Source organism: Syzygium oleosum, unplaced genomic scaffold (genome assembly GCF_021117445.2).
Source record: "Syzygium oleosum isolate NSW1041296 unplaced genomic scaffold, Sole_v2.1 Sole_v2.07, whole genome shotgun sequence".
In the NCBI taxonomy this organism is placed as follows: domain Eukaryota; kingdom Viridiplantae; phylum Streptophyta; class Magnoliopsida; order Myrtales; family Myrtaceae; genus Syzygium; species Syzygium oleosum.
In genome coordinates this window covers 9,674,382-9,699,255 of record NW_026607491.1, presented here as the reverse complement: position 1 = coordinate 9,699,255, position 24,874 = coordinate 9,674,382, and the positions used below count along the sequence as shown (strand labels likewise).

The 24,874-nt window shown below is 43.2% G+C and overlaps 4 protein-coding genes across 10 annotated transcripts; 2 read left to right on the top strand and 2 right to left on the bottom strand.

The window, feature by feature from the left end:
- The first annotated feature begins 1,555 nt into the window (after window positions 1-1,555).
- LOC115673251 (uncharacterized protein At1g08160-like) lies at window positions 1,556-2,424 on the top strand. Its single transcript, XM_030595367.2, has one exon. It carries the CDS (start codon window positions 1,617-1,619, stop codon window positions 2,232-2,234), a length of 618 nt encoding a protein of 205 aa, XP_030451227.1. The 5' UTR covers window positions 1,556-1,616; the 3' UTR covers window positions 2,235-2,424.
- Window positions 2,425-10,980: 8,556 nt separating this feature from the next.
- LOC115673228 (uncharacterized) lies at window positions 10,981-17,354 on the top strand. Of its 7 annotated transcripts, none has more exons than XM_030595337.2 (10): window positions 10,981-11,225; window positions 11,499-11,613; window positions 11,940-12,946; window positions 13,457-13,572; window positions 13,780-14,904; window positions 14,992-15,301; window positions 15,926-16,091; window positions 16,338-16,443; window positions 16,564-16,753; window positions 17,035-17,354. In XM_030595337.2, the coding sequence occupies exons 3-9, from the start codon at window positions 12,131-12,133 to the stop codon at window positions 16,679-16,681; spliced, it is 2,757 nt and encodes a 918-aa protein (XP_030451197.1). In that variant the 5' UTR covers window positions 10,981-11,225; window positions 11,499-11,613; window positions 11,940-12,130; the 3' UTR covers window positions 16,682-16,753; window positions 17,035-17,354. The 7 variants fall into 7 exon arrangements, with proteins under 7 accessions (XP_030451197.1, XP_056169459.1, XP_056169456.1 ...); XM_056313484.1 differs by having other exon boundaries at window positions 11,937-12,946; XM_056313481.1 differs by having other exon boundaries at window positions 10,981-11,233; window positions 11,506-11,613.
- A 618-nt stretch (window positions 17,355-17,972) lies between these two features.
- LOC115673534 (RING-H2 finger protein ATL57) lies at window positions 17,973-19,016 on the bottom strand. Its single transcript, XM_030595741.2, has one exon. It carries the CDS (start codon window positions 18,906-18,908, stop codon window positions 18,039-18,041), a length of 870 nt encoding a protein of 289 aa, XP_030451601.2. The 5' UTR covers window positions 18,909-19,016; the 3' UTR covers window positions 17,973-18,038.
- A 4,162-nt stretch (window positions 19,017-23,178) lies between these two features.
- Window positions 23,179-24,367, bottom strand: LOC115673526 (histone H2B.2-like). The gene has a single exon (XM_056313486.1). The coding sequence runs from the start codon at window positions 24,292-24,294 to the stop codon at window positions 23,290-23,292; it is 1,005 nt and encodes a 334-aa protein (XP_056169461.1). The 5' UTR covers window positions 24,295-24,367; the 3' UTR covers window positions 23,179-23,289.
- Window positions 24,368-24,874: the final 507 nt, after the last annotated feature.

Sequence of the window (24,874 nt, the reverse complement as noted above, 5' to 3'; positions counted from 1 at the left end):
AATTCAATCCAGAACCTTTCAATTTGGCTAATTTAGTCTTAAACATTTTGAAGATTTGCCAAATGTAATCCTCTTGGATAATTTTGGTGGAAATCGATGATGTGATCATTGGGCGTCCTATATGGTAAGGTCAGCGCTGACATTGATAATTTTTTCCCAATTTTAATAAGTTTTCTTAACTTTTTCCTTTTCAACTCTAGGCTTGCAACAATTGACCGTGTTACATAGGATAGCTGGCATCCATATTATCAAATTCCGACCAAAATTGGCCGGAATGATTTTATTGGCGAATTGTCAAAAAGTCTAGAACTAAATTAGTCAAATTGAAAGATTTTATGACTAAATTGGCTACCGTATAATAGGTTCAGAACTTTCTTGGTAATTATCTCAATAAGAAAACGTTTAGTTAAAAAAGATTGTGTTTGCTTGCGAAGTTTTCTCCACAATGATCTTGTACTATAATTAACATCCAGCTTAGCGATAAGAGAAATGCTTATGTGACTGCCATGAATATATTGTGAGAGTAATAGTCTGTTTTGGGTCACAAAAAAATAAATAACAAATAATTAGAAATTGTTGTATGGTCCACTCTTTCAAGAATTTGTAGCTCACAAAATAGTAGCCCAAAAAGTGTTATACTAGCAAAGCCCTAACGATAATCCAATGCCAATTACACTTTCATATTAAATTCGTCTTTAACAAAGCTAATCCTTTCGCTTTCATGACCCAGAAAAAAAAAGAAGCAAAAGGAACTTTCGATTAAGATATGCGAAAGACAAGTAACGTGAGGAATAAGTAGGAGGCAAGGCAAGAACCGTTTATTGCCTTACTGGAGAAGATTTTAGTGAATATAAGATGTCTTAAGAACTCCGTCTTCCTCGCCAAAGAATGATTCTTTATCTTTTTCTCTTTTATTTCATTTATCATAACAAGGTCGACTAATTCCTTCCATGCATAATACCCTAGAATCAAAATTCATTATTGTCACATAAATTTCTTCTTGATAATCCAAACATTCATGTCTTGATTGGTATAAGATTCACTCGATCAAACCGAAAACAATTAGATAATGTTTTCATATTTGTATGATTTTAGGTTTTCAATTCGAAGAACGAGATGCAACATAGTGGCATTTTTTTTTTCCTTCTTTTGGGAAGCCATGTTTCGTCTGCGAAGTATCATGATCCGGACATTAATCCTATCACTTAAGCCTAGATACTCAGCCAAATTCATGAGAGATAACTAACATTTTGCTAGAGTTTGATGATAGGCTTCGACTTCAAGAGGACGTTAGTTCTTTATCAATGTCGAGTAAGATTAAACAATCCGATTTCGATTTGTCGCATCATTTTATAAATTCTTTTCTAGAGATTTGCTTTAATGCCCTTGCTCTAATTCATTTTCCTAATTATAGCAAAAGAAGGATTGAGATGAATATAAAACTGACGGATGAAGCTTTAGCAATAAGATAATGTTCTTAATTCCATGGCACACTTGTCGCTAACTTCATGAACGAAACATTCTCGACCTTTTTGTTCCGTATAAAACCCTAATTCGATCACCAATTCCATGCAAGACAAAGTTAACATACAGACACCCTTCAAACTCCCAGAAACATGGCCCCCAACCAAGGCCAACCGCAGGTGTGGCCGCCGCCACCGCTGCGGCGAAGAGGCCGATCCGGACTTGCGAAATGCGCAGCCCTGATCTCGCTGTCCCTGATCGTACTGGTGGGCTTGGCCGTGCTCATCATTTGGCTCGTCATCCACCCGAGACGGCTGGTTTTCACCATTGACGACGCCTACATCGACCATTACAACATGACCAAGGACCACCTTGACGCCACGTTCGATCTCTCCCTACGGGCCTACAACCCGAACCACAGGGTCACTGTTTTCTACGACGACATCCAAGTGACGGTGGAGTATGAGGACCAGGACCTCGCAAGCAGCATCGCCGAGCCCTTCTTTCAGCGCCACAAGAACGAGACCGAGTTGCACGTGATGCCGCAGGCTCGGGACGTGGCCCTAAACAGACGCGTGTCGAAAAACCTGAGGACCGAGAGGTCGTCCGGAGCGGTACAGCTCAAGGTTCGGGTTCGGGCCAAGGTAAGGTTTAAGGTCGGGATTTGGAAGTCGTGGCATCGGACGCTCAGGGTTCATTGCCACCCCGTGCTCGCCCTCTTCACGAGGGCGCGGAGTTTCGGGACGAAGGACTGCCGCGTCGAGCTTTAGGGCATCGCCGGTTGCAAAAGTTCGATTCATTCAACTGTACTTTCTTTGTTTTCTATTTGTGTGTTCTTTTTTCTTCTTTTGAACGATTGGAGTGTGATTGTTGAACACTATTCGTGATTTTTGTATTTCTTGTTCTGTACGATCGATTGTTGGTGTATTATGTATAAAACATTCGTATTGTGTCCGCAAATTCTTTACCCTTCATCTTCCCCAAATTCATACCTATGAAAATGGATACATACACATATACACATATACACACACATATATAATGTGATCAACTTACTTCTTAACTCTCTATATGTGTAAGCCGGACTATAAATGCGAAGGACACGACTTACCATTATCGTCCCATCAAACAAATAATCAAAAGAGAAAATACGGCGGCATTGAAGTAGACGGGATAATGGACGGGCAAAAGTAAAATACGCGGGATGTATCGGGATTGGTCAGGTCTACGTGCATGGAAAGGTAATTGAAAAAATAAACATGTGATTATATATATTTTCACAGACCAAAAAAGGAAAAACTAATGCAAAATGAATAAACTGTAAAGGGCATCTGGCAAAATATAAGGTAAAACAATGGGCCACAATTCATATATCTAGAAAGCCCACAGCCCATTGCCCATTGCCCATCCTTTCTCTTCATGCGTTTAGCCCAGCCAGGTGTAACGCTGATGTTGTTTCAAGAAAATCGAACCGAACCATTGACATCCCTAATGTCAGCATAGTGTCAAATAGCGACAACAGAAGGGATAGGGTGGGCGACAACAGACCCGCATCCGCCTTGGCAATGGCGGACAGAAGGTGGGCTGGCAGTGGTTAGGCGGCGAGCACGGTGCAATCGGGTCAAACAGTTTCTTTGTTCTTTTATTTTTTGTTTTCTTCTCTTCGTTTTATTTCAATTGGATGAGTTTCGACAATCGTAGACACTTATTTTTTGAAAAGCCAAAGTCTGCTACACTCGCAAGAATTCATAAAATCACACCAAATGAAAGCCAAACCCACTTCAAGCTTCAAACAACATGCTACTTCCCTATATGGTAAGAACAATAAGAAAAAAACTAGGGTTAATACCACGAAAATCCCCAAATTGATATACCTGTGACAAATTTATCATAAATTAATTTTTTAATCACAAAAAACCTTAAACTGGTACACCTATGATAAATTTATTAATAGAGTGACCAAGACTCCATTTGCCATTGCCTGACTAGTGTGGAGTGCCACATCCAAGGTTTCGTCCCGAATAGCATCCTCCTCGACTGACCTATTGTGTTTTTTTTTATCAATAGGGTGACCAAGACTCCTTGAGCAAATGACTAATTTATACTAACGGTGTGTTTGGTTTGACTTTTGGAGAAAGTTTTTGAGAAAATGGAAAGAATTTTAGGTTAGAGGGGTATTTCAAAATGCAAGTAATGTTTACTAAATTATAATTTAAAAGTGTCAAACACCATTTGGCTTGAGCCAGAGGCTTTTGAAGAAGCTCCAAAGGCCTTTGGCTTTGCACTGCCAACCGCAGCCTAAGTATGGTGATCCCCATGTCCTATAGACATCGACTAATTTATACAAATCCTCACCGGATGTGATAGTCCCTACATCCGACACACACTGAGTGCCGACCCTCTAGAAATTCCTCTTGTAATCTCTCGGACTTTGGTTAGGTCAAAACTCATTTTAAGCCTTTTGGGCCTCAAAGCTATCACCTGCTCGACATAAGACATCAGCTTATCGAGTACAATGGTGTAACTAAACCAAGACCTTGGATATGATCTGAAATCGTACATTTTTTGGGTCGCCAAAACAGCCCATACCCACCCTTTTCTTTTTGATGTCTGAGAATCCCTTTTACTGATCTGTTTAAATGTCCTCACGTGGTGGCAGGCTCTATGGATATGTTATTTTAACGTGTCGATATCTACACACGTGACACCTCTCAATTCTCCCATGTACCTTTGTCTTGTCCAGGGAGGAGGAATACTCTTTAGAAGTTTTACATCCCAATAATCCCGAGATTCAGACGAGAATCGAGATAGAGCTTTTTAAGGACTTGCTTAGATCCATAGCTCCTTTTTACTCCGCTGTTTAAATGCCTCCTTATTAATTACCCAGAGAGAAAAACATCCACTTTTAGAAGAATGTAAGTTGCGCCAAACATCTTTCAAGTGACACGTGCGGGAGGTTGATCACGTCCACGCCAAGTTTAAAGCGTTTGCTTTGAAAATCTGTAAGTCATCGGCTCCTTTTCAATGAGGATTAACCAACCCAACCCCCACCAATTCATGCAGCTAATTAAGGTTAGTCGGTAACCGTAAAATGAGGGTGGTTGACGTGAAGTGACACCCGCAATTCAGTCACCCGGTCAATGTAAATTAGATGGAACGACGCTATTCTCTCTCTTTTTTCCTTGTTTAGTGCTCTTCATCTACATTGAAAAATGGCCGTGATTAGTATAATATCGCCTGAAATGGCGTAAAAGGACGACTTAATCTCAATTCAAATGTCAATATCGCATTAGGCGAATAATGCTGGAGCCACTCGTACCGGCGCGCGGTTTTTTTGTTGTTGACGAAGTAGGTGATTCGGAGAGAGATTCTAATCGTTCCACTATGTTCGATTACAGATTGTTACATAGCGTGATTAATCAATTATGTAAATTAGTTTTAGTGAAGTACGATTTATGGAAAATCTTATGGGAATAATGATACAAATGATTCTTGAATTTTGTCTCAATATGCAATGTGATCTCTAAACTTTTAGTTTATTCAATATGGTTCATGAACTTTAGACCTATGTACAATATTGTCCTTGAAAGTTTAATTTGTTCAATGTGCTTCTTGACCTTTAATAAACAGCACAACTGTTGGGCGAAACCTTGCGAATTACCAATGGACACTAGTTTTGATCCAAAGCTTGCAAAGTCCTAATTGACACAACTGTTGGTGCAAAACTTGCAAAGTCCGAATGGACACAAATTTTCGTCCAAACCTTACGAATTTCTAATGGACACTAGTTTTGATCCATGCGAAGTCTAAATGGACACAAATTTTGGTTCGAACCTTATGAAGTCCCAACTGACACGACTTTGGTGTAAAGTCCAAATGAACCCAAATTTTGGTCAAAACCTTGCAAAGTACCAATGGACCAAAACGGTACATGTTTAATGTTGTCCTTCAATTAATTCAAGGTGAGACACAATTTTGAACATTTTCATATAGTTCAGGGACTAAATTAAACAGGTACCAAAAGTTCATAAACCACACTTGAACAAATTAAAAGTTTGGGGATGACTTTGCACGTCGAGGTTAAGTTCAGAACCACATTGAACAAATAAAAAATTCAGGGATCACATTGCATATTGAGCCAACGTTCAGTGACCATTCGTGTCCCAATTCTTCTGGCTCAAATACGCACTGCCGACCGAAGACCGTAAGGCAAACTGGCACGATGACACGTGTCGGGGACGGAGTAGCGTTTGTGTCTGAATGTTGGATGAGATTCGATGTCATCGTCACTCCTATTCAACTTCCCATGGAGACAATATGAGTAATTTCTAAAGTATATCTGTCGGAAGATTCATGGAAATTTCTAGGAAATTTACAAACGAAGTGTCTCGATCCACACACGGGCCAGTGATTTTGTTTGTTTTTTTTCCTCCAATTCCAAGTTGCAATGTTCCGCAACAATTTATGCTCATTTTCTCCCTGCATTTTCATCCTATTTGGGGCAAAATTACTTTCTTCAAGTGACTTGACTACCCAACTGCATGGCATTTTTTCAGTTCTAATTCATCTTGCATTAATTAGACAAAAAAAAGGGCCATCTTTGTTCATCGACTTTCGGAACAACATATTGTTCTGTTTGTTTTCCATCAAATACCTGGCTGGTTTCTCTTTTCTAGAATCCAATCCATCATGCCAGTCAAGAACAACCACAATAACAACAACGGAAGCAACGAGAGAGCAATCCAAGAGAATGGTTCCTCCGCCAGTAGGTTTTTTTTTTTGGAAAACTCCATTTATTCTGGTGTGGATGGCAGGCAGACCTTACTTCTTGGCTTCAATGGGGCTCTTTACGAGCGTTATTTTTATATACTATTACAAAAAGATTAACATCGAAACCCTTTCTGTGTGGAAAGAGAAAATATCAACGGGGCGACAGTATCTACTAACCAACTTCAATCAAGATTACAAACAGGTCTAATCAGGCCAGAACTACAAAAATATGAGCTCTTCCCTTCTACAAGACACTACACAATAAACTCCAAATTACAAAGCATGTGTTACCACAATTGAAGACTGTTTGACCTATTGTTGGTTTCATGCCCTTTTCTTCCACCACGACTCCAAATTATAGAGCATGGCCAGCGTCCACGTCAGTAATTTCCAATCAAATTGGCTGGATGGACACAATTTGCCGAACAAGAAAATATTTAGGACTGAATTGACACAATTAAAATGTTTAAGACTGCATTAGCAAAAGTGCCATAGGTTTATGACTTTTTCGGTAATTTTTCCTTATTCTCATCTTTACTCTATTTATCATTCCGGCATCATGTTGTCATTAAGTAAAGTTACTTTGTATATGATATGTTCAACGCGTAAGAACCGACTATATATATGCGAGAAGATTGATTGATAACAAATATGTTTTCTTTTTTTTCGGGCAACAAGAAATATGCTATTACTCAATTTTTAAGACCCTCTGGGTTGATATATAGTAGAATTTGGAATTCAAGATAAAAAAGAGTCGGCCACTTATTACAACGCGAGATCACTATCTATTTCACGAAAAAGTCATCGAAAAAACTCAGATCTTCATCCACGATAATTTACATCTCGATCACATCTCTGTCTCCTCATATATACCTTTCTTTTCATTAGTCATTCGAATTTATTCCCGCAACCAATTCGCCACATGATCTCGTACTTATCCTATGTCCAGATTTTCTCTATACCCTTTAGTTTTTCGATCATGAATTATGGGAAAATAATAGCAAAACGATAAAATCGACAGCATTTCATCTATGGATGTGGCAAAACGACAAATGAAGAGAGCCAATCCTTCAAGCTAGACCATGCATTCGGTAGGAGCAAAGAGACGATAATCGTCGAAATGCTGCAATGATATGACAAAAGAGGAACGATCACATTATGCCCTGCGGGGCTTCCTGGCCCCCTTAAATGATTTGATGTGAAGGATCAATGGAAGTATTCATATGCAGAGCATGAAACAACAGTGAAGTCGGGGTGCTTTCCCTTGGGGTAGGTCTCCAAAAGGGCATGCAGTAAGCATGCCTTAACTTTCTCTTCCCATCTTTTTTCCCCTTTCATATCAAGTGATGGCCAAAAGATCTAGGAAGATATTTTTCTTCCTTGCTCTATTAGGGTTTCGGGGTCGAGAGACTGATAAATTCAGATCCAAAATGATAACATGGCTCGATTTGGACGTTATTAGGTGCAGATTTGAGTCAGTTTGGTTTGGTAAGATCATGGTTATGTCGTACCTATGCTGTGCTGTGACGCTGCTACAAACTGCTGCAAATTATGCGTTTGATGATGTATCCTTTGAGTTGTGGCACCTTGAAGTCGGGTGGCTCAATTTACTAAAAGACACAATAAGATAGTGTAACTGTGGAGGTGCTGCTGCCATACAATGTTTGCTAAACACTTAAAACCCATTTTTCAACGGTTGAAACTGTTGAGGGATTGCCACACCAAATAGCCTCTCAATGAACTAAGTACGAAGTTGATGTATAAGCGTAAGAATGATAACATGAAATGATTGCAAAAATTGCATGTGGCTCTGTACATGAAGTTCTTGATATATAGGAGGTCGACATACCCTTTGTAATTCTATAATTATCTTCTTATAGTTCGTTAGTTGTAAGTTATGCTTCTCATCCTAACTATATTTTTTCTCTCATGGTTTCTCATTCTATACCCAAGTATTCATCTTTGATTCTCACGAATGGGTCAGTGCAATGGTACCGGTGACAGACTAGGGATTGGTTCTTAGCCAATGGTTGCGATGAGATACTGGTTTTTATGGTTATCGAGAGTCGAGACAATGTACATCCTAACCCAAAAAAAAATGAAAAAAAGAAAAGAAAGGAAAATGTGCTCTTCTCCCCCTTTATGTGGTAGTTCTTTATTTGGAAGGCAAAGGGATAAGATACATAATGGGGAGAAATAAAAGAACAAAGGGAAGGGGCCAAACTATCTAAAGGGGATGCATTTATACACTGTATTCAATGGGAGTTACTCATGAAATAATGACCCTAAAGAAGGTATCTTGCATGTGGTGGGACTCCTACTTCACAGGCTTTGGTTTGGTATTCATGAGAACGAATCATCACTTCGAAGAAAAGGAAGTTTCTTTCCTTAGATCTTTTATACATAGATGGGCCTTCCCTATTTTGAACTTCTTTTTTAATTTAGAGAGAGGTTTTAATAAGAGGCTTCCTACTCCATATATATTGCTAGGGAGAGCAGGGACATGTGGGCAAGGAAGGGTGGTCATATTTTCCCCATGTTAGGACCTTTGTCATACAATGTTGCCGGAAAAGAAAAGGACAAAAATCAAGCTGATGAGGGCTTAATCTCGATACAAACCATGTGGGTTTTTCTAAGGTCACTTAGATCATGTAGGGATTGGTCAGGTGTCCTAGATGTCCTTGCTATCTTTTGAATGTTGGGTATGGTGCTCTTGATCTTTGATCACATATTATTAATGGAGGTTCCCAAGGATTTTGAGACCTTGGTACGGGGAGTAAGTAAAAAGGAGACATTTTTGTCCAAATTCATTATATGAACATAGATCAAGTCTATCCCGATACTACAACCAAATGGGAGAGGACGGATTTCACATAGGATCACTCAAAAAATTGAAAAAAAAAAAATTCATGCATGCACTCGATATGTGGCCTTCAACGTGCCGATATCCACGTTGGACCCACTTGATCTAAGGGTGTATATGAGCTTGGCTCACTGCATCGGATGCATCTAAGTATCTCTCCCAATATATTCATAATGAGAAAATGTCAAGAGAGATCTGGAGACTTAAGTTCATTGACATAAAATTAGACCGATCTTTGTTCCAAAGCTTAATTCACTGAGTTATAAGCCAATAGCTTTCATCAGTTGCTCCTTTTGACCCCAAAAATCTATAATGGGATTTTTCCTCGACCTGATACATTTCTAGCTAAAGTTATCGTTTGTATTTTCTAACAAAAATAAAGGAATTGAAATCGTAAATTAACTTAAGTAAAAAAGAGCATTTTGATCGTACTTTAGAACATGTGCAACCTTTGGGTGAGATTTCACTTTGTCACAAGATAGGAAAGCAAAAGAAGATTAATTATAATCTGCAATTTGATTGTTACAATGCCATTTATTAGCTATTTATCGAGGAGGAAAGGTGGTTGAAAGTAGGTACAAAGCTCAAACCTTCCATCTATTGGCTCAACCAACATTTTATCCAAGAAGATGGTTTTAAATAAAATGCGCTTGAGCTCATTGATAAGTGGCACCACCAACTCCCTATTTATGCTGAAAAAAGAAAATTCGCAAGGAATACTTAGGAAAGGGGGGAAAAAAAAGGATATAAACTCATTATATCCGGAAAATGATGTACAAAGTCTGGGAAAAAAAAATAATGTCACGTCGCATTGTTGTCCTTATACTCAGCAAGCATGCTTATTATCTACAAAACGGGCAATTACGTAGCAATTTGTGGTCATCTCTATCTACCAATGACATATGATGTGGTTAACGACAATGAAAGCATAACCATCACCACTTCAATATCACTAGTCGTTTCTTAGACAGTGCACATATTCAAAAGCACTATCTCATAACATCACCCATCAAAGGAAAAATCAAACCTGTAAATTTATCATTTCTAGCACAAATGATTGAGCACTACACGTCGACGTTGCTCGCGAACATGCTCCTTGAGATACCGAGATCGGGCCAAGTTCCGATCATCGCATTACTCGCACGTTTTCTTATACAAAATCTACGAAACTCTCATTAAAAAAAAGTATGCATTTTGACCGTTAGTTACGAAAAAGTGCGTTCACTAGATATCTCCCAAAAAGTGCGACGGCGTTTTTGTTGCGATCGGGAAAGGTACCTCCTTCGGTAATTAAGGGCCTGCCTTAAATCTTCGGTGGTGATTACCGAAGGGTAGCCAGACCTTCAAATTGGAGCCGCCCCGCCTGTCCAGGTGCATATGCCCTGGCAAACTAACATGACCGCGTTCTTTATTTTTAACGTGCCGGTGTCCACACGCCCAGCTCTCCAACTGGAGATAAAGTTTTTCTTCCCTCTCCTCAGGGAATACTCCCGAATATTATATACATCTCAGAGTTTGGACGAAACAACTTAAGGACATGCGTCGCTCCATATCACGATTTCCCATACAAAATTTACGAAACCCCTCTCACTAAAAAAACAGGTACGCATTTTGACCATTAGTTGCTGAGTGCGTTTCGTCAGATATCTCCAAAAGAGTACGACGGCGTTTTCGTCGCGGTCGGGAAAAGGAGACAGAGCCCCCCCCCCCCCCCCATCAAAGCTTCCCACTTTCGTTACGTTTAAGGATGTGCGGGAGGGAAAAGGGAACGGGGGGGACACGTGGCGGTCCGCAGTGGCTCGCGAGGTTGATTTTATAGACGTTAGTGTTACGGCAAAAATTTGAGGGAGCCGGGTGACGTGTCCTCCCCCTCCCATCCCTTCCCATTTAATATTTCCAAATCGCCGCTCACCCCTCTCTCTCTCTCTCTCTCTCTCCTCCTGTCGCTTTCTCTCTCTAAGAGACCTCCTTCAAGTTTTTCGTTGCCCGCTTTGACATCTCCCCTTCTTCCTCCCCTCTCTCTCTCTCTCTCTCTGTTCCTCTCTCTTCCCCTGTAGCTTTCTTGCCCGGCTGGTTAGGGTTTCCCCCTTTCTCTGCTTTGGAAATCGAAGGCGAGGGAGCTCGGAAGGTACGGGTGTTCTTCCAATTCGCTCCCAAAATGCGCGTGAACGCTTCGGGGGAGTTGGGTCCGTTTGTGAATTCGGGGGATACGTGTTTTTGGTGGGTGTTCTTCTCTGTTTTTTTTTTTCTACACCCCGATCCGTTTCGTGATTCGAAAGCCGTTTTTTTTTTAGGTGTCGGTTTGATGACGATAGCTTGTTCTCGTGGCCGGGGAGGGGAAAAGTGATGGAAATGATCTGTTTTTCGGCCTGTTGATTTGGGATTTGTGGATTTGTTTAAGGTGTTAGGAAGCTCGAGATGCCTCGGTGTCGAGCTCTGTCGACGGGCCTGGTCTTTTCCTTCGAGGCTCTTCCCCTGCCGGATTCGCAGATTCGGGACAAATCTGGGCTTCCCAGGTTCGATTTATTGTTCTGCTGTAGCAGCGCCGTTCGTTGGAGTTAAGGTTCTGGATTTTTGAGTGGTTGTTTGGATTCTGTTTGGTCCGTTCTTTTTTTCAGCGTGTTGAAGGAGGGATTTCCCCCCCATTTTTATTTTATTTGGTTTTTTGTTCTGTTCTGTTGTGTGAATCTTTTGCTCGAGTTATGCGAGCTCTTGTTGTAACGTAGGCTTGCTTAGAGAATGTCGAACCGAACAGTTAATGCAATATGGAAAGATATTTGTTGCGTCTGATGATTAAAAAGTGTGCAGACAGCATCTAATTTCCTCTGTGCGTTTGTAGCAGCGAAGTTTGTTGAGCGTCAGATCTCTGGTGGTCTCGGTGGCGAGTTGTGGACAATAAGGAGCTCTATCTGGGATGCAATGATGGCCTCATTCTGATGGAACCCTCTCCGCTGGGATATGATTCCCCAATCCGTGCGCTTTTTATGCTTTCGAAGCAGATGGGCTGAAGGGTCTGATTTTTAAGTTAGGAAGATGGCTATTGCAGGTCTGCACAATGTTTCGGTGCTCGATTCTTCTTTCCTCAGAGATTCTCAATCTTCGGCATCTAGAGGACGGGTTGACCATGGGATGCCGGGCACTCGGGCGTCCTCCACCCTGCAAATGTGGCGGGAGCTTGAGGATGAACATGCGGTGAGCCGTCAAGAGAGAATTGGCGAAGGATTGATCCATGAAGCGAGTGACGTTTCGACTAATGATCTCTCAAGTATCAACAGTTTTGAGAGTCACTGTGAAGAAGGTGAGATTGATGTGGTTGAGAATGGGAATGAGTCTGGAACATGGTCTGACAGTCAGGCTGCGTCGCAAAATGAGGCTTTGGAAAACAACAATCTCAGCCAGGAGCAGTCTTCTGATTTTGGAGAAACCGAAAGAGAAAGAGTGAGGAAAATATTTCGGGAATGGATGAACAGTGGTGTGAGAGAGTGCGCACCCAACATTTCTCACATTACTGATCATCCAAGGGCACAATGGCTTGGGGAAACTGAGCAGGAGAGGGTTAGAATAATAAGGGAGTGGGTACAGATAAATAGTCAGACAGGTCCTTGTGGTGACCGCAGAGAAGAGCAGGCTGCTGAAATTGGTGCTCAAATTGAACGAGTGCGCGATGGCTTGCTTGTGAATGAAAATGAAGTCCGAGTTGACAATATCAGGCGAGGCATTCGTAGAGTATGCGGCAGACAGGTTCTACTTGACATGTTGAAGAAATCAGAGAGAGAAAGGCAAAGAGAGATCCAGGGATTATTGCAGCAGCAGCCGGTTTCGCAGTTTGCTCATCGCAACCGCATTCAGGTGCATATAGTGTATCTCTGTTGGAAGTTTGGCTATTCATATCTTAGTTTTTAGATGTCAATATCGACTCTTACATTTTTGGATTCATAAAATTTGAATCAATGACGTAGTGGTACAGATAATGGAAATTGCACTTATTAATGATTCCTTTGCTGGAGCAGTAGTTGAAGAAGCTGGATCTAAAGAGTATTCTTTAAACTGAACTGAACTTCTGAATCTCTTCTTCACTGCAAAGCTTTCACAGTTGCTTTTCAACCTTTTTGAAGAGCGAGGACTTGTATATTATGACATGTAGACAGGCCTAACAATCTCTTGTTCGGCTGATCTACTTAGTTCTTTAAGTCTACGAATCTTGGTGAAGCAAATAAGCGCCCATGTCTTCCTCTTGCTCTTCTTTTTTGCATTCATCGCAGTCTTCCCATGTCAAACTGTGAAAGTAGAAGATCAGAACCTTGTTGCATAGCTGGTTTTTTTCTGAGATTAACTGATGTACTGTGTGTTCATGTGCAGTCATTGCTTAGGGGTAGATTTTTGCGAAATGAGAGGACACTGAATGAAGGAACCAGTTCCCTGGCGGCTAGCGAACTAGGATTATTAAGGAAAAGACAGACGGTTTCTGGTCTCAGGTATGTTGTCTTGTCTTGATTGCTTCGTGAACTTTAGATTTATGTCCCTTGAACTTGGAGCAGTTTTTTTTTTTGTTTAAGTATATTGTATTTTGTTTCTTTATATTGCATTTACAGCCTGTTCTTCCATTATATTCATGATGATTAACTAGTTTTAACATTCCCATTTCTCATTCCTGGTAATTTTTCCCCTCATTTATGAATCAGGGAAGGATTTCTTTCTAGATTGGACAACTCTGCCAGTGGTGAAGTGAGCGCCGACTTTGATAGCTCTTCTAGCAATGAAATCAATGATAATCAGCAAGGACACGGTGGCCCAAATAATTTGCCCATGGTCATGGATGGTAATCCTGAAGGAACTCGGCCTTCAAATGCTGAAAGAAATACCCATGAGTTGTCACATGGTAGAGATAATTCAGGATCCGTTAATCAAGAAATTGGATCCGTGGATGTTGCTGAAGAAAGGCAGGTTGAAGTGCTAGCAAATGAGTCACAAAACAGGCAACAGCCAGTTGCTGTTCAGTTGACTGATGTGGGCGGTGGTCAGGCAGATAGTTACTCACATGAAAGTGGTGATCGGTCACCAAATGAAATTGGGCAAATTGATGTCCCAGACCATGCTTCTTCACATCAGATTGATGGAGTAGAATGTACCATTGGCGAAGGGGCAGGATCCGCTGCTAACACTGAAGGAAGGCCAGAGGAAGGGCTTGTAAATGAATTCAGGAATAGTCAAATGTCAATTGTTGCTGGATCGACTGATATGGTTGATGGAGAGGTCAATGAAAGTAGTGACGGACCGTCTAGAGATTTGCAGATTGAATCTAGAGAACCTGCTCCTTCGGATCAAGTAAGCGAAGTACTGTATTGTCATTCTGAGACGGTAAGAGAGGGAAACTCTGTCCATTCTTTATTGGAAGAGACAAGTTCTTTTGATGAAAATGCTGCTGAAAATGTAAGATGGCGAGTTTCAGCCATCCAAGTTCAAGATTGGCAAGAAAGCCGCTCGGGAAATGAAGGGAGGGATCTCCATGAAGCAGGTGCCCAATCTAATGGACAAATTGGCAGTGTTGGTGAGGTTTTTGATGAAACTCCCTCAGAAACCACTGTTAATGAATGGTCGCAAGACCGAGATGCAAATGAGGACATGGAAGGTAGCCCTCGAATGGAGTATGAGGTTGAAAATGGGATCCATGGTGTCCAAGAGGATGGGCAGAGTTGGTCTGAAGGTCATTCTGAGCAGGGAGATGTTTCCAGCGGAAGAGTTGGCACATTTTATTTGCCAGATGATGATAATGTGTATAGCACGGAACTCAGGGAACTTCTGAGTAGGTAAGAATTTTCTTTAACAGTAGTTTTATGTTTGCTTGGCCCTTATAGTGGGAATTAAAAAATGACAGAAATTATGTTGGTGTGCAGGAGGAGTGTATCTAATCTTCTTCACAGTCGATTTCGTGAGAGTCTTGACCAACTGATACAATCATATGTAGAAAGGCAAGGTCAAGCTTCTGCAGATTGGGAGTTGCAGGGTACATCTCCTACTCCCCCTGCAACTGCAGAGGAGGAGTTTGAGCAGATGAGTAGAGAAAATGATGCTCAAATGGATGCTGTTGAGAACCCCTCATTTTCTCTACCACCATTTCCATCACCCTCAATTCAGTCACGCTGGGACGAGGACTTGCACCATGATGGTTGGCCACAGCATGACATTCATCAACACCTGGGAGTTGTATGTTGTTTTTCTGAGTCAATCTTGGAACTTTCATTTTTTTTAATGTCATTGACACAAACATGATTCTCTGTCGGATCTAGCTGTAACTTCATTTTTCTAGTTGTTTATATTTATTTATGCTTATATATTTTTAATGTTTAGAACAGAAAAAAAAAAGACCTTTCAGGGTTTACAGTTCAACATCACTACATTGTGTTGGTTTTATTGCATTTTGTAGATGGGGAGAGGGTTTCCACCCGTGGTTCCGGTTTAAATGTAAAATAGTTGGCCATGGAAAAGATTTTCCTTAAGGCCAGATCAGGATCTTCACAAAAGTTTCAAATTGCTCTATGCCTGAATGTTTAGCGAAAATCGAAATCTTGTTTTTAATTTCTTCTCTGACAAACCTTGATGATAAACTTTTGTTTTAGAAATAGGTTGTGCCTTCTGATTTTGAGAATTGCTAGTTAAAAATAAACATCAATGTTTTGCTTGTCAAAGTTTGAGCGATTTTATTCTGTTGCTCGTCTTCATTTTCAGTGGATATTTGGATGTTTGAGGTCTTGTGTCGTGATATTTCAGAATAGTTGCACCTTTTAGCATTCCCTAAATTTATCGGATGAATTTGTGCACTTGTGGCAGGAATGGGACATCATCAATGATTTGAGGGTGGATATGGCTCGGCTTCAGCAGCGGATGAATAATATGCAAAGGATGCTTGAGGCTTGCATGGACATGCAACTTGAGTTGCAACGTTCAATTAAGCAAGAAGTGTCAGCTGCTCTAAATCGCCCAGCGGGCTCACAAGGTTTGCCTTTTTAAAGATTGCGGTTATTTAGATATTTGATGTTTTCCCTCCACCAAATCTTTTCAGCGTATGAAACTGGAGGTTCTTTCTTTTCTTCATAGGTTTATGTTCTTGTGGTAGATACTGTATGTTCGTTAATTGCTTTAGACGCCGATAGGCCTATTTGGCATTTGCAGTTGCCTGCAAATTGGGACATCTTCCATCTTCTGTGGTCAAGCAATTCTCATGTCACATTGTCTGTTGCAGGTGCATGTGAAGGCGGTCTCATGAATGACGAATCTAGGTGGGATTCTGTGAGAAAAGGAATTTGCTGTGAATGTCGCGACAACAACATCGATTCTTTATTGTACAGGTAACTGCTGAAGTCTTATCTTCCCGATGCAGATTTGGGGCGTCAATAAATTGAATGATCTGAGCTCATTGTTGCTCCAATCCCTCGTCTCTTTGCTTATATAAATGCTCCATGTTGCAGATGTGGTCACATGTGCACATGTTCCAAATGCGCGAATGACTTAGTTCAGGGTCAAGGGAAGTGCCCAATGTGCCGGGCACCTGTTGTTGAGGTTATACGTGCTTATTTTATTTCATAGCTGTAAGGGAAGGGAGGGAAATATCACATTACTGACAACTACATTGCTCACGCCTGCTCAAGACTCCTTCAGGTATTGTTCTTTCTGACGCTCTTGTGCTCCATCTCTACTAGAATCAATGATTGTGTGAATTGTGCTGTAAGAATTAGTTACCCATAAATCGAAATGCCATACAAGAATGCTGCGATGAGTCTCAGCTAAGACAATGATACCTGGGAGGGTGGTTGAGAAAAGTCGTTCTCGTTCATGGTGGCAAATCGGAGGGCATGGCTAAGAACATTGAATCTGGTTCTGGCTGTATTCATATTTCACAGAATCAATCAGATTCATGGTGATTCTGTCATCCTGTGCAGGTTTACAAGAACCCGAGTTTGATGCCCGCCAGACAGGGTGAGGGTTGTGATAGTCCTGTAGTTCAATGTCTTCTTTGGCTTCACACTTCTATCTCCGGTCGATGCCACGTGTCTTCCGAGCAACGGTTGGGTTCAGTACAGAGAACCAAAAAGAAAAAAAATTGGCTGTAGTCTGTAAAAAGGTGGAGCGTGCAAGCATTAATTCCCAAATAAGAATAGAATTGATTTTGCCCCCCACCTTTTCAAGCTATTTTTTTGAACATTATTTGTGACTCTGTCACGAAAGGAATGTATTATAACTTATGAGGGTGTTGACAAGATGATCATAGTTGCCTTTGCCTTCATCTCTCTCTGGTGATCTTTGGTTATGAAACGCCACAAGAAATTAGATATGACCTTGCTCTGGTGATCTATAGCCCGGATCGTCCACGCTAATCACGTACCGGGACGAACTTGCTAGGATACAATATCGATCTCCTTTGATTAGTAGAGCCATTAACATGTGCGGATTAGTCGATCCTGGAGATGACCACGGGCAGGGGAGTCCATTCGGCTTGCCAAAGCCTGCCTGCCCATGATCGGGTCTAATAGCTTTAATCAAGATGCAAAGTCTGCGAAATCAGTATTTATTTTAACGAATTCAAGTGTAGTTTTGCCCATGTAGACCGATGAGTGAATAATATTTTATTTTTTTGGTCGGTCCTACTCTATCTCTCACTCACGATATACACTCAGACTTGCGCCCCACCACCTCTTGCAGGGCGTGGGCGTCGAAACCCACATCTTAAACTACGTGGCCCCACCCCCTACCCCTGCGAAGGTGGGGATTCGAACTCCCCACCTCCTCCTTCTTAAGTGAGAAGGGTGACCACTGGGATAAACCCAAGTATACAAAAATTTATGAATGTTCAAAGCCAACAACCTCTTTACATTATCCTTTACAGTATTTATACATCCACACGTGCCAAAAAAAACGCCTGTACGGAACAGTACGTGCCCACCCCTCAGAAACTCATCATCCTCTGCAAGGAACGGCCCCCCTCCCCTAAGCTCGACCAACTACTGCTCCTCCTCACGCTCAATCCTACCCCTCCTCCGTCCCCGATCTCCAGACACGTGTCCCCGCTCGCCGCCGTCGATCCGCCCCCGAGCCCGCTCGCGCTCCGAGCCTCCGTGCTCCCCACCGCACTCGATCCTTCTGCCCCGCCGGCTTTCGATCCGCCGCTCGCCTCCGTCAGCCGCGCGCCCCTGCAAACGGGGCACGACGCGTGCGCGCACAGCCACCGGTCTATGCACTCCGCGTGGAACACGTGCGAGCACCACGGGATGGCCTTCACCACCTCCTCCTCCTCGAAGTCGCTGAGGCACACGGCGCAGTCCGCCTGGTACTTGGCGCCCCCCCCGCCGTAGGCGAACGCCGGCAGCGACCGGATGACGGCGGGGTCGAGGCCCTTGCGCGCCGCCCGGCACGACGGGCGTCCCGGCGGCGCCCGGGTGGAGTTCGGCGGGCTTGGCCCCGCCGGGTCGCGGCGGGGGCGGCGGCGGGAGGAGGCCGCGGCGGCGGCTTCTTCGGAGCCCTCGGCGAAGCGGCGGATGTAGAGGGAGAAGAAGCCCATGAAGAAGAGGGCGGTGAGGAGGACGAGGACGGCGAGGCCGACGGAGGAGTCGAAGGGGGCGTTGGCTAGGGGCGGCCGTGGGGGTTTACTGATGGACGCTGACGGTGGCGCCGCGGCGGAGACGTTGGCGGGGGTTTGGAGGAGGGGTGGCGTGTCTTCTTCGTTTGGGACGTAGAGGAGCTTGCGGAAGTGGGGATTCATCTGGTGGTTAAGGTGGCGGGTGGTATTAGGGTTTGGCGATGCAGTTGCGGGTGCCATTACGGTGAGTAGAAGGCGGGAGGGATTCGTGAGTTTGAGGAAGGAGATGGAGGGAAGGTGAAAGAGCTTTCCAGACAGAGAGAGAGAGAGAGAGAGAGGGAGAGAGGGTGTGTGTGTTAAGGTTGGAAGAGTTTGATGAAGTTTCTACCGTGTCGGCGGATTCCAAGAACTGTAGAAAGTTGAATTATTGGACAGAGAGAAAAGAATACAGTAAAGTCCCCTTTGGACCCCTAAGAAGCTCCGTACGAGAATCGATCTCGGATCGTCGGGATGAAAAATACTTAAGAGGGTATTTCCATTTCATAAGAATGATAAAGATATAAAAAGATTGGGAGTGCATGACGTGCGGGTACTGATATATTAAAATAAGAGACGCATCCGTGAAAATCCTCTCTCATAAGATGGGACAGGCCACGAAGGCCCATGTAAGAGCGAAGTCCCCTTTAAATTAGGAGGAGGAACAACTGAAATATTATTTAGATTTTAGAAAATATGAAAAGATTGTACTCATATCTATTTGCCAATAATGGAGTGCTGTGAAAGTTTCAAAAGCTTCAAATTTGAAGAAATTCGGAGCTCGTGAATTGCGAAATTTAAATTAAACAAAAAGTGAAGAGTCAAGATTAAAAGCTAATGCAGATAGGCTACCGAGCAAGAGTGTCTACAATGATCCATTAGCGTAATTATAGGGTTTGAAATTAATTCAAGCTACTATTGCAATCGAGACATTGATGATTATGATGATATCAAGAGCTTGAGCTCGAGCTATTTATCAAGCTTGTCAATACTCAACTTGACAGATTTGCAAATCTAAGCCACCTTGGATCGATTTTCTCGAAATTCTTAAGTAATGATGAAGTTGCGACATTCCAAGACTCACGTTAGATGAGAAAAGTCTTGTTGAGTGATACGTAAAATAACACCCACTTTCAAATGGTTATCATCTTGTGTAATAACTCAGAATACTTCTTTGAGAGCTTGATCCACATAGAACGACTGAGTCGCTACAAATTGTATCAAAGCAAGACTCTCTCTAGTAGATGCATGGTTCATGAAAAGTCTAGGCCCATATGTGACTCCAAGAAGGTGCAAAGTGATCTTTGAGACAAGAGGGTTTGAACAATGTGCACCTTTTATTAGGCTTCAAAAATAGCGGATGGCTAGGAGTAAACGAAGACCAAACCACATATAGGATAAGGGGTGTACCGCTAGTTGATACGGGCCAAAACTAACGAGAACATCAATTCTTTAAGTAAGAGAGTTTGTGACATCTCAAGTCTCACATCTTATAAGAAAGTCCTAAACACCCACTTTTAAAAGGTCACCATATTGTATGAATACTCCGAATACTCTTTTTGGGGCTTGGCCAACGTGAAGTGGGTCGGTTCGTTTAAAAGTAGACCTATCAATTCCTGAAATTATATACTACACACACTATTAAGAGAAAATGACTAATAAGTTTGAGCTTTTGAATTCATCGATAACTCAACTGTAATCGTCTCAAGCTCGGATATCTTAGTTTTCTATTCGAGTGGAACTCCAGAAAGAAATTTACTGTTTAACCGAGCTTGGGTTGTATCGAGCACAAAGCATGTGCAAGTAGAGTCGGGTCGAGTTCATGATCGATGTGGATCTCGTCCAACCTACGTTAAAAGGGTATTTGAGCTATGAGGAGAATTCTTTCCCATCTTTAATTTTAACCCGTCTGAGAAGAAGATAGCAAAGTGCTTCTAGTTTAATCCAGTAGAACGTGGATCCCTCCGTAGTCCGACGTCCTCGGTACAAAACTTACTTACGAAAAACTGCACCCAAATCTCAATTCGACCAGCTACTCTATCGTTGAACACGGGCAAAGGTGGAGTGAAAGCGGTAGGGTTTCTGAGGCAGGTGGTGTTGCTGCAAGAGAGAGAGATACTCACGACATTGGACCCCATCAGTAGTCCGTCAGGTATCGAAGGTCGCGCCAAAACCCTCTGAACCAGAAACCTTCATGTCCCACCCAGGTATCTACTTAAATGATCGCTATCAATCCGTCCTTGGATTTTTAGATGTACTTTCTTTATGCTTTTCCCGAGAAAGATGCTACATCAATCAACGGCTAATCCTTTTAGGATGTGGCAATATTCTTATGCCGTGTTGTGTATCGGGTAAGTATCGGCTAGGTGTATAATAGGGAAAATTATCAAATCAGTCCTAAATCTATTGTACGGTGGCCAATTCAGTCCTCAACCTTTTAAGTTTGCCAATTCAGTCTTAAACCTTTTAAATTCTTGCCAATTGAGTTATTTCGGCCAATTTTGGCCGGCCGGCCCTGGCCGTCCGGTTAACACTGACGTGGCAATTTTTAATTATTTTTTTTCAATTTTTTAATCTTTTTTTTCTTTTTCTTCTTTTTTTTTTTTTTTTGCTTTCTCCCCTCTGGCCGGTCCGGCAACCGGCGGCCGACCAGAGGGGAGGGCCGGCGAGGCCTCTGGGGAAGCTCGCCCCGCCGGCCACCGGCGAGGGCAAGCCTCGCTGGCCCCTGGCTGGGCGAGGTGGGGCGAGGCGAGGTCGAGCCTCGCCGTCGCCCAGATCTGGCGAGGCTCGATCTCACCGTCGCGAACCCAAGCGACGGTGAGGTGAGGCAAGGCGAGGTCGAGTCTCGCCTAGATCTGACGAGGCTCGACCTCGCCGTCGCGACCCAGGCAACGGCGAGGCTCGGCCTCGCCTCGCCTCGCCTCGCTTGGGTCGCGACGGCGAGGTCGAGCCTCGCCAGATCTTGGCGAGGCTCGACCTTGCCGTCGCGACCCAGGCGACGGCGAGGCTCGACCTCGCCTCGCCTCGCCTCGCCCAGCCAGGGGCTGGTGGGGCGAGCTTGGCCAGAGGCCTCGCCGGGCCTCCCCTCTGGCCAGCTGCACGGTCACCGGGACCGGCCAGAGAGGAGAAAGCAGAAAAAAAAAGAAGAAAAAGAAAAAAAAAGATTAAAAAATTGAAAAAAATAATTAAAAATTGCCACGTCAATGTTGACCGGACGGCCGGCGCCGGCCGGTGGCCACGTCAGCGTCGGCCGACCAAAATTGGCCGGAAGGACTCAATTGGTAAGAATTTAAAAGGTTTAGAACTGAATTGGCAAACTTAAAAGGTTTAGGACTGAATTGGCCGCCGTACAATAAGTTTAAGACTGATTTGACAATTTTCCCTGTATAATAAGCCAAGTCGAGCCAATACAATGCCAAACTCAAGCTTAACTTAGCTCGAGCGAGCAATGTTCGAAAGTGGACTTGAATTGCATCGAGTCTTCGTGCTCGAGCTCAATTTTAATAAACTCGACCGTTATGTAGGCTTAAGGGCTTTGTGCCCGTTTTCGCATGGGAACTTTGAGCTTGTCGACACGAGCACTTATGACTTTGAAGCCTACTCGACAGCATACTCGACTTCGATTAAGTGTACTTACGGTTCAAATTGTTCAAAGCTGGTGAGGGTAGCGGGAAATCTAGGTGGTTGCTTTGATGGTAGTTTGCACCTTCTAATAACATCTTGTCTCATATATTATATAGGTGGTGCTTGCATACGCATTTTTTTTATACCATTTTTGGTTCATTATGTTGTGTTACATTAAATTTTTCTGAGAAATTGCACCTGGTTAACATTCTTTAGACAAAGTGCATCTGTTACAATAAAGTTGAGCGATATATAAACTACACCCATCTCTGTTCTACATTTCAACTTCTTCTAACGAAACTTGTTATTCTTTCGGCAAAGGATAAACTTCTTTGATTTAATCACCCGTAGTTTTCGAGAGAGATTGCGCCCTACATTGATCTAATTACTAGTGGATAAAGAAATGTCAAATTATATTGAATAAATTACATCTAAGAGGGGTTTGATCTTTTTTCTTAGAAGAAGCTTTTCTGGCACTCTCCACTCATTTTACTTCTCACTGAGATGATTTTTGTTTAACAAAAAAGAAGAAGAAGGCATTTTAATGTTGCAAAATGATTATTATTGAAAATACTTTTCTATCAACTCTTCCTTTTGGCTATTTCGTTGGAGGGTTTTTATTATCTTCTCTTATTACGATAAGGTGGTTGCTTACACATAAAATTTCCCTATTTTATGTAATAATGACAATTAAGAATTTTCCCAATCATCAACGAGTCTCGTTATTTTATCCTAATATAACGAGTCCCGTTATTTTTAAGCTTAAAAAGCCAACACACAAATTTCAGAAGAGTCATTTACACCACATAAACAAGCCCTAAAAATCCAAGCCCTAAATCTCTATTACACAGACAAAAATGAGCTAAGGGGCCCGCCCACGGAAATCAAAACATTAGAAATCCTGAACATAAGATACAAAATCACCATCACCTAAAAGTCCGAAAAAATAAAAAGGACTTAGTCAAATGACCACAGAGCCAGAACTAAATGAAAACATCCTAGGGCTTGGACTTGGCCCCCCACCACTCCCGCCGCCGCCGCCGCCGCCATGCTCCATGTAGTTCGTCACGGCCTTAGCCCCCTCCGCAATGGCGTGCCGCCCAAGCTCGCCGGGCAGGACCAGCCGGACCGCACCCTGGATGTCCCGTGATGACAGAGTCTTGATCCCCGCGTAGCTCGACAGCCTCACCGCCTCAGCGGCCAGCCTCTCGAACATGTCGTTCATGTACCCATTGAGCACTTCCATCGCGGCTGACGATATCCCAAGCCCCGGATGCACCTGCTTAAGCACCCGGAACACGTACCTCTTGTACTGCTGCTCCCCGCCTCCTTCCCCAACTCCCCGCCTCCGCCTCCACCTCCGCCGCCCTCCTCTTGCCTTCTGGTCCACTTCTCTGGCTCTCTTTGCCTTGTTTTTCGCCTCGACGTCTTTCTTCGTGGATCTCTCTTTCTCTGTTTTCTCCGGGCGTCTCTCTTTCTCTGTTTCCTGCGCTTTCTCTCTCTTTCCGTCGTCGAGAGCCGGCTCTTCCTCGAGCGTCTCGGTTTCTCTCTCTGCCTCGGCTCGTGGGGTGTCCTCGGGGCTCTGAGTCTCGTCGTCCACTTCTTGCTCTTCGCGGCCCTTCTTCTCGGCTTCTTGCGTTGTTTTCTGATCCTGGGTCTTGCCTTTTGCCTTTCTCTCCGGTTGTCGCGGTGGTCTCGGTGCTCCAGTGGTGGCGGCGGTTACTTTCTGTGGTGGCTGCTCGACGGGGATTTCGACCGTCACTTGTTCGGCTCCTTCCGCTAATTTTCCTGCCACCGTTACGGTGGTCTTCACGACCTCGCTCTCTGATTCTTGTTGCAGTATTTCGACGCCATTTTCGGCTTCAGCGGCTAACTTCTGGTCCTTTTCGACGAGAGCGACTTCGACTGTTTCTTGAACCACCTTCCTCGTCGTCTTGACGACCTTGGCCTTACGCTTCGGAGCCATTAGACTCTCTTCTCGAGCTTTATTTCTTCAGTGATCAGAGTGTCTCTTTTTTCCCTCGCTTTGGAAGCAATTTGAAAATGGCGGAACTGAGAACGAGTGGGTTTTGTAAACGGTTTTTCTGAACGAAGGGAGTGAGATCTCGGGATCCTGTCGGGGGGAGTTATGGAGGAGGACACGTGGAGGACGGTTGTCGAATAGTGGGAGTGGTTGAATGACTACGTGGGGTAAACGTAAGCAGTAATGGGACAAGGTGTTTCTCTTCTGCTGTGGATAAGTTTCGGCCAGGTAACACCTGTGCGATTGTCTCAGTTTCACTCACTTTTCACTTACCCTTTTTCATTTGCTCTTTTTTTGCGATTCGGGTAGGCCCAATTCATATACATACATTTTCTAAACTTTAGGGCTGCGTTTGGTCGACCGTATAAAAGCCAGGATAGGATATGTTTTATCCTATCCTGTATTTGGTGGTAGTCCAGGATAGGATAAGGTCGGATATAGACCGGATATAGCCCGGATAAAAAAATCCGGGGGGAGGGGGTAGGATAGACCCAGATAGGATTTCTAATGCCTATTTTTCTAG

Excerpts from the sequence above, each read along its gene's own strand:
- LOC115673228 (XM_056313482.1), top strand. The coding sequence starts at position 12,131 with ATGGCTATTGCAGGTCTGCACAATGTTTCGGTGCTCGATTCTTCTTTC. Across the intron at positions 14,905-14,991 it reads CTCAGGGAACTTCTGAGTAG|GAGGAGTGTATCTAATCTTC; the intron begins GTAAGAATTTTC and ends GTTGGTGTGCAG. Across the intron at positions 16,092-16,337 it reads TCGCCCAGCGGGCTCACAAG|GTGCATGTGAAGGCGGTCTC; the intron begins GTTTGCCTTTTT and ends TGTCTGTTGCAG.
- LOC115673526 (XM_056313486.1), bottom strand. The coding sequence starts at position 24,294 with ATGGCTCCGAAGCGTAAGGCCAAGGTCGTCAAGACGACGAGGAAGGTG.
- LOC115673534 (XM_030595741.2), bottom strand. The coding sequence starts at position 18,908 with ATGGCACCCGCAACTGCATCGCCAAACCCTAATACCACCCGCCACCTT.
- LOC115673251 (XM_030595367.2), top strand. The coding sequence starts at position 1,617 with ATGGCCCCCAACCAAGGCCAACCGCAGGTGTGGCCGCCGCCACCGCTG.